The sequence below is a fragment of the Mchenga conophoros genome, linkage group LG7 (assembly GCF_057382185.1).
Source record: "Mchenga conophoros isolate Kocher_MC1m ecotype Shallow Benthic linkage group LG7, M_conophoros_male_GT1.1, whole genome shotgun sequence".
Taxonomy (NCBI): Eukaryota; Metazoa; Chordata; class Actinopteri; order Cichliformes; family Cichlidae; genus Mchenga; species Mchenga conophoros.
Genome location: NC_140532.1, coordinates 44,508,564 through 44,521,057, shown reverse-complemented (window position 1 = coordinate 44,521,057; position 12,494 = coordinate 44,508,564). Strand labels below are relative to the sequence as shown.

The 12,494-nt window shown below is 39.0% G+C and overlaps 1 protein-coding gene across 4 annotated transcripts; it reads left to right on the top strand.

Moving 5' to 3' along the window:
• Nucleotides 1-4,986: 4,986 nt before the first annotated feature.
• svopb (SV2 related protein b) lies at nt 4,987-12,412 on the top strand. 4 transcript variants are annotated; one of them, XM_085279550.1, is made up of 16 exons: nt 4,987-5,116; nt 5,324-5,454; nt 5,911-5,996; nt 6,077-6,175; nt 6,278-6,349; nt 6,441-6,565; nt 6,674-6,737; nt 6,823-6,948; nt 7,033-7,161; nt 7,267-7,340; nt 7,673-7,749; nt 7,835-7,939; nt 9,437-9,548; nt 9,663-9,744; nt 9,850-9,939; nt 11,272-12,412. In XM_085279550.1, the coding sequence occupies exons 1-16, from the start codon at nt 5,055-5,057 to the stop codon at nt 11,398-11,400; spliced, it is 1,563 nt and encodes a 520-aa protein (XP_085135676.1). In that variant the 5' UTR covers nt 4,987-5,054; the 3' UTR covers nt 11,401-12,412. The 4 variants fall into 4 exon arrangements, with proteins under 4 accessions (XP_085135676.1, XP_085135675.1, XP_085135677.1 ...); XM_085279549.1 differs by having other exon boundaries at nt 11,225-12,409; XM_085279551.1 differs by lacking the exons at nt 4,987-5,116; nt 5,324-5,454 and adding an exon at nt 5,145-5,266 and having other exon boundaries at nt 11,225-12,411.
• Nucleotides 12,413-12,494: the final 82 nt, after the last annotated feature.

The following is a 12,494-nucleotide window of genomic DNA, read 5'->3' as shown; positions in this document are numbered from 1 at the left end:
GACTGACACCGTGCATCACCCAGGGCAACACACATTTAAGGGGCTCCAGGTGTCTAAAGAAACCTGACCTTGAACAGGCCTCCACCACACCGGTCAAGTACTGTACCTCCTCTGTTGGTACTGTTTCACACAAGCAGCCGTAACAAGCCACAAAGCCACAGCGCTATCTTTGGAAACGTTCTTGCATTTCTGGCAAATAAAGATTTTACTAAAAATGCATTACTCATGGGGACAGTAAGCAAACCTTTTGTTTATGGCGGAACAAGTGAATACACAATTCACAGCCTTTTAGCCAACTGTTCACCTTGTCCTCTAACAGAGGAGATACTCTGTTATATTGATACGGATTAGCATATAGTGTCCAGTATTTACTGCCCGTATTGGTAGAGAGAAGAGCAAGCAAGTACTGCGTAGCTTTGATGCCTCTGATATTATACAACATATACAGCATATGGTTACAGTTGCACAGCATCATATTTAGTAATAATTTCTGGATTCTGTTCAAAACTGCATTAAGTTTTCTTTTCATCCTGTAACTTTAACTTTAAAACATGTCTTTACCCTTAGATGATTTATGTCTCGACACCATGAGAAATGCAAATGCATGAACACAAACACACACACACACATCCACCACATCTTACTTGAAACCTATTTTAGTCTTTTTCTACACTCCTGGGGGAAGTATCGGCCTCTCAAGGCACTAAATGTGCCACTTTGCTGAGGAAGTCTTATGAGGCGTGTTTAGAGCTTTTTTGCCAAAAAACAAAAAAATATTAGAAAAAAAACTGTGAACTGCTCCATCAGCTGAAAAGAAGATTAATACAGGCTGTGTGAGGGGGGGGAACAAAAAAACAGGGATAGCTATTACACCACCATATTCTGTGCCAATAAAATATTTGATATTACACAGTCGTCTTTTATTATGCTGGAGTGATCATAATAATCATAACACATCTTTAACCCTTAGAGAGAGACCATTTTTTTCTCATTTTGTCTAATTTTACTGCTCCAGTCATACAAACACTGCATGACTGTGGCTTTGACACAACTGCATCCAAGTTTAGTTACCTCCTTTACTTCCAAAGGCTTGTGCGTCATTGTTGGGTCAGTCTTTTGTGATGAACTTGATAAATCCAAATGTCACTGAACTTCAGTCCACATGTATGTAAGTCGGGCAGACACAGCCCAGGACAGCAGTTTTAGTAATTGAAGATTTCTTCCATAGTGCAGTTTCTTCAAGTCAGCACAGGTACGTAACCAGTAATAGATTCTCTGCTTTGATGCTCATTGGTCTCTAATCCACATACTGGCTTGGAGCTGTCCTGTTAACACAACTAGGGACAGACTGGCTTAAGAGGAGGAGGAGGTGGAGGTGGAGGAGGGTGGCACTGCTGCTTCCTGCAGGGCTGGAGTCCCTGCATTGTTGGTAATGAGGCCGTAATGAGCTGCCTGGCTATGGAAGGACTGGTCTACTTAAACTTTCATGGAGCAGGCAGCAAACACTCATTCAGCGCTTCACCTGAGTGTTGAACAGCTATGCTGTGTGTTTAAGGAAGATAGCGCATGCATGTAGATGCGTGTGTGCATGACTGTGTGTGCATGACTGTGTGTGCGTGTGCAGCTATGTAATACAAGGATGCAGTAACTTTATCCACCCAAAGACCCCTTCTCACCCTCCTCCCCACAAAATTACAGTGCAGGTATTCGATTACTGATCTTTGATTAGGCAGATGCATTTCAAACTAATTACTTGGTGCTCTATAGAGAGCGGATGATCACACCAGTTTGGAAAAAAGTTTTTAAGTTACACTTAAAAATTCTAAACTGATTTCACGTGATTATGTAAAGCAACGGCACTGATTTAATAAAGTTCCAATTACTTTTTGTTAGCTGTTGAAAAAATAAGGAGCCGAGAGCTGCAAAACATATCTGTAGTTAAATCTTAAACAAATATTTTAATGTGTTTGACCACTTTTTGTTTATGATTAAATTGACATTCACCGCATGTGGCTAACACACCGCTCCACCCTAAACAAGCCGGCAGGAAGGAGGTGTATGTGTATTTAATTTAATTTAATTTGTGCAGCACCAGGCTGACTGGAGAGAGATGATGCTGGAACTTGCACCAGTGAACATCCCCAAACTTTCCGATACACTGAGCAGTTTTATCATAATAGATCACATCTGCTGCTTCGGCGTCTTCTTTTTCCTTTGGGTCAGCTGGCTCGGTTGTGACACGTGTAACGTTGCCCTCTCATTCATTCTCTTTAAAATTTAACATTGCTTCCTCCAACCATCAACAAAGGCATCTTGCATTACTACCTGAAGATCGGAAGAATCGCACGGTGACATAAGAGAGCATTCTGGTAAAATGGCCATTAACATAATGTAATCCATTATGCAACAACTGAGAGATTTCTTTGAAGAGGATTCCTTATACACTATGCCACAGAGGCCATGTCTTATGGAAAAATGACAACTCCTTTGCCATTTTATTCCTGAAGTGATTAATTTTGTCTCACACACAATTATGGTTGAAAATATTTCTTTCAAATACTTTTTTTTTAGCATTAAATCAATAAAGAAGTGAGAATATGTGTTTGTTTTAAATTGGATGCCTGACATTTAAAGAGCAGTTTTACACCTTACAACAAGAAAACAGAGATTTTACACTATCTATCATATGTTGTACAAGCAGGAGCAGTTCTTGTTATTTAAAGTTGCTTACTGTTATTGCCAGTGTCATAGCTGAGTTATAAAGCAAGCCTTGTTGATAAGATTCATTGCATCTCTTCAGCAACTGAACCAAGGTGATAATTCAGAATGACTCAGATCTGGTTTCTAAAGATTTGAAGGATGAGTGACCTCAGGTATCCTCAAAACACTGTTTGTTCAAATAAATGCTCACACACTATTAAACATTCAGATAATTCCTTATTCGTGTAAACAGATTGCTGTGACCAGGGCAGGACTCTGAAGGCCAAAACCAGCTGTGAGGTTATCAGTTTTAGAAGAGTTGCCTTCAGTGACACAATAAGTGAGCAGCAGCAAACTGTTTAAGGTATTTAAACACGACTGACTCTGCTAAACTAAGCGCTCATAGATCTGAAATGTTTTGTCTTTTTCGTAGATTTCAAAGCTTACCTTTTGCTCCATGCTGCAGTTCGCTGTGCAAGTCAGAGAATCTCAGATGAGATTTTGTACTGCTCTGCGTGAGCCCGAGCACCCAGCTGACGAGGGGACAGTGTGGCACACTGTATATTCTACCTATACACTGTATTTACGGCCGTCCCATAATGCAGCAGCCTCAGCATGTCCTCACAGCGTCCTACTTTTCAACAGCTTTTATTTTCAGGTTGGCCTTATTAACTTACAAGGGTACTGAGAACTGAAGGAGTCAGCTACTCCCAACAGTCCGAACTATTCAAGAAGGTACTCTTTTACTTTTTAACCCAGCAGCTGTTCAAGTTTCACAACTAGTGTAATGTTTTCTATGTATGCATTTACATTTCAGCACTGTTATTTCAATCAAAGGTGATGAATAGTCTACTTAAACCTGTACTCAAAATGCAACCCTGAGCCCAGAGTCAGAGGAGCAGGGGGCCTGAGAAGTAGTCAAAGCTTCAAAAGCCCTTAGCAAGCCCCACAAGAAGATGAAGAAGAAGTCATAATTGGGTTTCTTCTCAGTGAGCTTCTGAAAATAAGCAGCATTATTTGACATGATGACAATGTGAGTGAACAGACAGCAGCATCCTTTCTATAGCATGACTGGCTTTTGGGTAGAGGGTGGACAGCACAACCTACTGTCGGCCACAGGTTATGACAGATACTCAGCTGCTAATGACTGAAGCGCAGTGCTGGTATAAATAAAGTTACTGTTGTAGGCTATATGATGTCACCTTCCTCTTGCTGAATCAAAGAAAGTCTTTGCCTGGCTTTTAGCTCCTATTCTTTCATAATAATAATAATAATATTAATACTTAAATACCACAAATTTAAATTTTGATGACCACATTAAAATCTATAAGTAGGCTATATGAGCTTTATTTTTCAAGTTTATGTGTTTGATTGATTGCAGTGCACTGTAATTATTTGCAGTAACAGGAAAAAGCCTGGCTCGGTGGTTTTATTTTTCTTTATATTATTACTTATAAGAAAATTTGCCGTTTGAACGAACTCCTGAGAACCGAGCTCTTGTCTGGGATGCACTTTTTAATTTCTCTGGTATAAATCTGAGATTAGCTGGATCTAATCCAAGCAGGAAATCGTTGCTTTGTCTTAAGTGTTTCCCAAAATGTGTTTATTTTACCTCACAATACAATAACATCAGCATTTCTTTCAACATTACAAATTGTATTGCATATAATCACTTGTTATTTATTTAAAGAAAACCTATCATTAATATATAATGTCATAAAGAACTAAGTGCTCTTTTTGCTATCTGTCCATAAACGGTCTGTACCACCGAGTGAGATTAGCATCAAACTAACCTGCTCTCAGGTTAACCAGCTCAGTTTAGACCAATCAGGAAACTTGGAGTCAAGCTCCTAGGGGATCAGTTTACACTAGAGTAAAAAACAAATAAAACAAAACAAATAGAAACTTTAAAAAAAACAAACAAACAACCACATAATGATGATATAGCATCAACTTGAAATGCAAAAAGATACTTTCATTTCCTAGATATGTTCTGGTCGATACCTTTTCTTTTTTTTTTAAATAAATTCTGCTTAGAACAACAAATAAGACTTCGTGGTGACATTAAAGTCTTGGAATATTTCTTCCGGTTCCTTTGACAATCTATTTAAAGATATTGATCAATTATGTGATAGTACTTCATTTTAATCCAATGGGGTCGCTTCTTTGACCCGAAGCCAGTTTGACAACACGGCACTTCTGCTTCCTGCTCTAACCCCTCCCCTCTCCGCCCTGCGGGTGTTGTTCTCTGATTGGGTGTCTCCTTGAAAACTTGAAGTGACTGCTCCAGCAGGTTTGTCCGCAAATCACCTGTGCGCTATGAGCTGGAACTCACAGCTCTCCGTGACGACAAAATGGACAACTGGCCCAAAACAGCTAAGATCTCTTACAAGCGCTGGAGAAACTCTGAACAGTGGTAAAGAGAAAAACACGAAAAATATGAGCGTTCTTGCTTTTGTAACCTCATCAAAGTTGTCTTGGCTGTTTCAAGGAAGGACCTGCTATGTTTACATACCGGAGTGTGAGCCACAGGGCTAAGTGCAAATGTATTTAACGACAAACTTTGGTATGTCTGAAAGACAAACTTTTTTTTCATGTCTTCTTCTTGTGTGATGGCACTTAGGGGTGATGCAGATTTTGTGGGTCAAACGGATGAGGACCAGGGCACAGACGCTGAGATTTGCACCATAGCTTCAAATTTTGACGCAGAGGCTACGCAGTCTTCATCCGCCTCTGGGTCTAATAAACCCGAAGGTGTGTACAATATAATTGTTATTTTGTTTTAATTGTTGTGTGTGGAACTGTGGCGGCGGTAAAGTAAGAAGGGCATTAGAAAGTATTAACATAGAAAGACCCTATGTAGCAGTGTTGATCAGCTGGATTGGATTTTGATAAATGTAAATGTGGATATGGGTTAATTACACATGAAAGTAGACTCATCTTATATTGGCCATGTCCTGTTTATAACTGGCCTAAAACATAAAAACAGAAGAACTGCTTTGTTTTAATCTGTTATGCATCAAATTTGATTTCTTTATTATATATTTTCACAAGGCAATGAAGTGTTAACGGTGCTGAAAAAACCTTGTGAATTTAGCACACTGTCCAAGATGTAAAATGACCTTTGAGTGTGTTATACTGAATAACATGCTAATGCCAGGTTTTGTTTCTGAGACTGATCATGCAGTGACCGATGTGTTTTATTAACAGAAACCTTTACAGTGGATGATGCATTGGAGGCAATCGGATTTGGAAAGTTTCAGTGGAAAATCTCTTTCCTCACTGGACTGTCATGGGTAATAAATCTTAAAATAAGTCCAAACAGCTTCATCAACGTGCAGATACTGCACATCTCTAACTGGATGCTGTCCCTCAGGTAGCAGATGCCATGGAGATGATGATCCTCAGCATCTTGGGGCCTCAGCTGCACTGTGAGTGGAGGCTCCCCAGCTATAAAGTGGCACTCATAACATCGGTAAAGTCTGTTTACCTTTTATTGCTTCACTAGAGATTTTTGATTATATAACATAGTCAATGACCTATTTATTTATTTATTTATTTATTTTTGTTGGAACAGGTGGTTTTTATCGGGATGGGGATCAGTTCACCGATTTGGGGAAATGTCGCCGACAAGTACGGCAGAAAAGTAGTGAGTCTCACATCTATGATTCTCATACATGATTTCATGAGGTTTGTAAATGATCTCATGTATTTCCTGTATATGTGTCTGTGCTAAACAGGGTCTGCAAGTTTGTATGTGCTGGACTTTGTACTACGGCCTGCTGAGTGCCTTTGCTCCAGCGTATGGCTGGCTCTTGTTCCTGCGCAGCCTTGTGGGCTTTGGTATTGGAGGAGCTCCTCAGTCGTAAGTTTGATTCTTCCTTCATGCATAACAAGATACATCAGTAGTTCCTCAATGAGCAATATCCAAGAAAACAATATGAACATAAATAAAGATTTAATCTTGTTTTAGGGTCACGCTGTACTCAGAATTCCTTCCCATGAAGGCGAGAGGCATCTGCATTATGCTGATTGCGGTACTGCGGTCATTGTCTTATAAACTCTCTTTTGACAATATTAGCTGCACTGCACTATATCATCCTAACTGTTTGTCTGCATCAGGCATTCTGGGCAATCGGTGCTGTGTTTGAGGTCCTCCTGGCCTTGATGGTAATGCCTGATCTGGGTTGGAGGTGGCTGCTCGGCTTATCCACAGTACCATTGGCAATCTTTGTTTGCTTCTGCTTTGTAAGTATGGCTGCGATGGGTAGAGGTCCGCCAAAATAGAAAAAAAGTTGAAAGTAACTCAGCTCAGTTTTCTGTGTTGCAAAGTGGTTGCCGGAGAGTCCTCGTTTTGATGTGCTGTCGGGAAGACGAGAAAAAGCCATGGCAACCTTAACGCGCATTGCTAAAGAGAATGGGAAGACCCTGCCTCAAGGCAGGCTGATCGCTTATAATCAGGTGGGGATGAGATTTTATTTTTTCTGGATATGAATCTAAATATATACACTGCTTAAATGTTCAAAATAAAATGTCTACTTTCTATTTTTGTCTTTAATTACTCAGAATGAACGTGGACGGTTCAAAGATCTCTTTGCTCCTCAGTACTGGAAGACCACGCTGCTCCTGTGGTTTATATGGTTAGCTTAAGTGACACACTCTCTAAGATAAGCCTTCTCTATTTAAAGGGAGTCATTTTTAAATCAGTGGTTACCAGCTCGGCATCGTGGCCTTATTTTATCAAGTTTTCGATTTTTGTTGTTGTTGTGGCAGTTATAGCTTTACCATTACCACAGTGACTTGTATACAGGTAACCAGGAACGATACTTAAAATCCTGTGATGGACTGTGATGTGATTCCTAATGCAAGGGGGAGTAACAGTAGTACCTGATTGACATATTAAATGCTTTATTTTCAACTTCTCACAGAACTAATGTTCTAAAAAAAATGATCTTTTTACTTTTGTCAATAGGTTTTCCAATGCCTTCTCCTATTACGGGATTATCCTGCTGACAACTGAGCTGTTCCAAGCTGGAGATTTGTGCGCGAGTATGTTTACAGCTTCCTTTGTGCAGAGCTGCTTTTAATGTTTTCAATTGTTGAATTACAACAAATCCCAAATGCTTCCTTATAGTGACCCAAGGAGCCAAGATTGAGCCAGACTGCAGTCTTGAATGTAGATATTTAACGTCAGCCGACTACAAAGACCTTTTATGGACGACCTTGGCTGAGTTCCCAGGTAAAATACTCGCTGCTTGCAGTCTGTCAGAGGCGTGGTGTGCAGTTAAGTTGAAAGTCTGACAGCTGACATAGAGAAAATGTCCAATTTGTTTTTGGTAATTTCCCATCAACTTAATAGTAGTTATACTGTGAAAAAGTGGCAAAAAAAAAGTGAATTTGAAAACTATTACTGGTTTTCAAAATGTCCCTGTAATACTCTTTTCTTTTAAACTTTGATAAAGAAATGTATGTTTTTTAATCCGTGTTTAATTGTGGGCGTGCACCTTTCCTTTTGTTCATGTCCAGATCAACATGCAGTGTATTGATTAGTGGCTCTGAGCTGCAAGAGCTTAACAGTTAATCAGCTGGAAGCATGAGCATTTATTACAGAAGTGATTTTAGACTTCAGGTACAAATTAAAAAAATAAAAAAAAGACAGCTGAAATTTAGGAGCAGCTGAATTGTGTGGCTTCATAAATAATTATAGTTAGAAATGAGACACAACACGACACCCTCAAGAGTGATGGGGATGGGCATGCATACGCGCTTCACTATATTTACTGGGCATAACATCAGTTTAGGCAGGTTGTGAAGTCTAGTTCGGCCACACAAAATAATAATTTTGTCTTTTTGAAAAAGACTGTTGCACTGTTATGTTCATTGTGAGGACTTAGACAGAGACAGCGATTATTCTCGCTTCCAGACACCACATGGGAGTGGTTCATCCTTATTCTACTTTTTCTAAATCCACAAGAGTATGTATTAAAGATAGATGAACCTACTATGACATCACTCATTTCTTAGGGAAGTCCCATTGTGAAGCTTCAAGATGGGCATTTTCTCTGTCCCCGTATTGGTGTTTTGAAACTGAATGTGAAGAGAGGAGTGAGAAACTGAGGAACACTGAACACTGGGCAATCTTTTCAAACGGCTGCAACATCTCCCTCTGTATAATCTGTGAATCTCTGAGATCCTGGACTGATATATCATAAAAATGGCGGTAAAAGCCGTCTCGACCGTACCCTGTAGTCTTCAACGGCAACGTCGCTGTTAGGCACCGCCCACATAAAAAAAGTATCCTGTATGATTAAAAGACGTGAAGCTAGCGTTTGAGCCCACAAAGTCATCAGGAAAGTGTTGACTGTGGATACAGTAAGAGTCCCTTGCCCTGATTCCCTCTAGATTTCCATGCAACTAGAAGTCTGTTTGCAACTACAGGAGGCATCCCCTGCTGGCCATTATACAGAATGCATGCTTAAACAATTCAATATCACTTTTCAGACCTCAAAGACAATCTTCAATACGCAGTCTACATACTGATAAAGCCTACTAAAGACAATGCTTTGACGTTTTTCAGTGATTTGAAGGTGGGCAGAGTATAGCATACAAACATGTACATTCTCAGAATAAAGAGAACGAGATACAAAAAAAGTGCTCTTTAAGAGAATGACTCCATCTTTCAGTGTTGAGTGCAGTCGTTGATCTTTTTTTTTTTTTTTTTTGATGTTGCTTTTAGGTTTTTTAGTCGTCCTTCTACTAGTGGACTATATCGGCAGGAAGAAAAGCATGGCACTGTGTTTCCTCATGTTTTCCTTGTGTATTCTACCGTTATACGCTTGCATTGGGAGGTACGTTTGTTTTTTAATATCATAGTACGACAGCAGCTAACCCAAACATGCTTGACATTAAAACACCCAGGCTGATTTGTAACTCTTTTTTTTTTTTTTTTTTAATTAATCCAGGATAGCCCTTACCATCTTCATCTTCATTGCCAGAGCCTTCATCTCTGGTGGATACCAAGTTGTTTTTGTTTACACACCAGAAGTACGTATCACTTTTCAATTTAGCAGATTTTGTTTGTTTGTTTCTTTTTTCAGACAGGTCAAATTGGACAAACTGTACTCACTGACTTTTCTTTCTTTTGTTTAGGTGTTCCCTACAGAAAACAGAGCTTTAGCAATGGGAACGTCAAGTGCCATGGCCAGGTTGGGTGCCCTGATTACACCCTTTGTGGCACAGGTATGAAGCAGTCTCCTGTTTTTGTGTTTTTGAACAAGCTAATAAAATGTTTTCGGTAAATTTTGTCCAAATCTATCTCCTAAATGAAATTCTTTTTTTTTTTTTAAGGTCTAAGATGTTAGGTTCTCTATTACATGTAACAGCAATAGTACAATGCATACATACAATGGCCATGTTGTTAAGTAAACCTATTCAACTATTTATTGGCATAAATGTCTAATCAGCTAATCATGTGACATGTAGGCATGTAGACATGGTCCAGATGGCCTGTTAAAGTTCAAACCAAGCTTCACAATGGAGAAGAAACATGATTTAAGTGACTTGACCGTGGCATAGTTGTTGGTGCTGTCTGTATAAGAGGAACCTACTTGTTTTATCTTCTTGTGTTGTGGTTTGTTTGATTAAGTGTGTAATAGCTATGGACGAGGTTGATGCAAATGGGTGTTCTTGTTTAACAAACAGAACAAACCATTTGTTACAACTGACCATTTCCATCCCTTTATGACCACACTGCCGTCTTCTGATAGCTCCTTCCAGCTGGGTAATGTCACCACCATGTTACAAAGCTCATCATCTCAAACTGGCTCCTTAAACATGACATTGAGTGCAATGTACTCAAATGACCTCAGCACCTTTTTGGATGTGAGATTCACATTATGGATGTAGATGCTGCCAAATCTGCAGCAACTGCGTCATGCACGTGCCAAAATCTCTGAAGAATGTTAAAGCAAAAGAAGGTCAAACCCAGTACAAGCAAGTGTATGTCCGGTTATTCTAAATTTTGAATCAGTGTGACCCGTTTTCAACTCGGCTGAATAATATTATTTGGCATCCAGCGTGGCAGCGATAATTTCCATACCTCATATTGGATATTAAAAGCATTACAATAGGCCTCTTAAATTAAACTGTGAATTGAAATGTCTGCTCTTACTGTTACTCACCAAAAGACAGTATCTATATCACTGAGGGCTAAAAACAAGTATCCAAGAAAAATAATCAGTGAAACTGTGTGAGGTGGGATTACGTAATGCATTGCTTACATGTTTGTGAATCTGCATCTGTGTCATTTCGACACACCCAAGTTTTGGAATTTTCTCCATGGTTTTACTAGAGTTCAAAAACCAACATTGTTGTCAATGATTATTTAAAGAATGTCATAAACTATATGATAGTTTGACAATATTGTGACTTGTGGTAGATTTAAATTAGTCCAGTCAGGCTCTTTATTATTTATGAGGTGTGTTTTTCTCTGTTTGGCCTCTCACTTTTTGTGTTTTGGTTCTAGGTGTTGCTCAGGACGTCTGTGTATTTGACTCTGTCGGTGTATTGCAGCTGCTCTCTGCTGGCTGGCGTTGCATCTTGGCTCCTGCCCATCGAGACATTGGGAAGGAATCTGCAGGAGTCCAGTCTCGACCAGGAGACTGCAGGGCAGACGACCTCCACCACCAGAGAGTCAGATAATACAACGGGCTCAGCGGACCAGTGACGGATGAGGCAGGAATATAATAAAAAAGAAAGTGTAAAACCTGTTCTCCCACCTTCCGGTCTCCTGCAGTTACGTTGGTTGTCAGTTTATGGGTAGACTCATCTGCGCAACGATGGGTGAAGAACAGCAGGGGGGACTCTCGTTACAGACGGGGAGTGACAATTGAGGCTTGGCCTAATGAGAGCGGAAGAACACTTGTTGGACTGGTTTGTTTACTCAGTCTTCCACTCAGGCCATAAGAGGCAACAGAGGGACATTCTGGAAATATTAATGGCTTGTCCCCATGCTGCCGATACAGGAGGTCTATGGCTTTACTCAGTGTGGGTTCAGATTTGCTCTTTGTATTTATTTGTGTGTAAAGTAGAATGTAAAAGGATGCTTTCTTCCTCACAAGTTCTAGTTGCTCACAGTTGTGATCTTTATAAAAGATTAATTATTTAAAGGAGGCACATTGAGCAAATTTAAAAACGTGTATGTCAGCAGTCTTAGATATAGGATTGTCTTTAAAAAAAAAAAATAATTAAATCGGCAGTGAAAATAATCGTGTTGCAACTCTAATTAGTTAACAATTATTCTAAAAAGTAAAATTCTTTTGAGCCCATTTTTAGTTGTAGTCTGGGGTGATGTGGAGGACAAAAACAGCTAAAAATAAATCTACATAAACAACTCCATAAATGGGTAATATGACATTGTATGTATAAAAAGCCATACATTTCATTTGTACCTAGTATCTGTTTCAAGTTTATATTTAATTGATTCATATTTAAATGTATTTATTTAGACATACTTTATCCTTTACTTCCCGCTTTCTAAAACCTAGCATCTACATTTTTTTCTTATAGATTTTTTTTTTATACTTTTGTTGCATCAGTATGCAAATGAGGGAAATACACTTCATTATTTGCAGTGAGAAATGGGGGGGAATAAAAATGTATACATATTTGTAGTTTTTAAAAAATAAATGGTAAACATGTGCATTTTTTTGACAAAAATTATGAAAAATTAAGCATTAATTTACTTGACATTTTATAAAATTAATATTCATTTTTATGTATTATTTTGGTACATT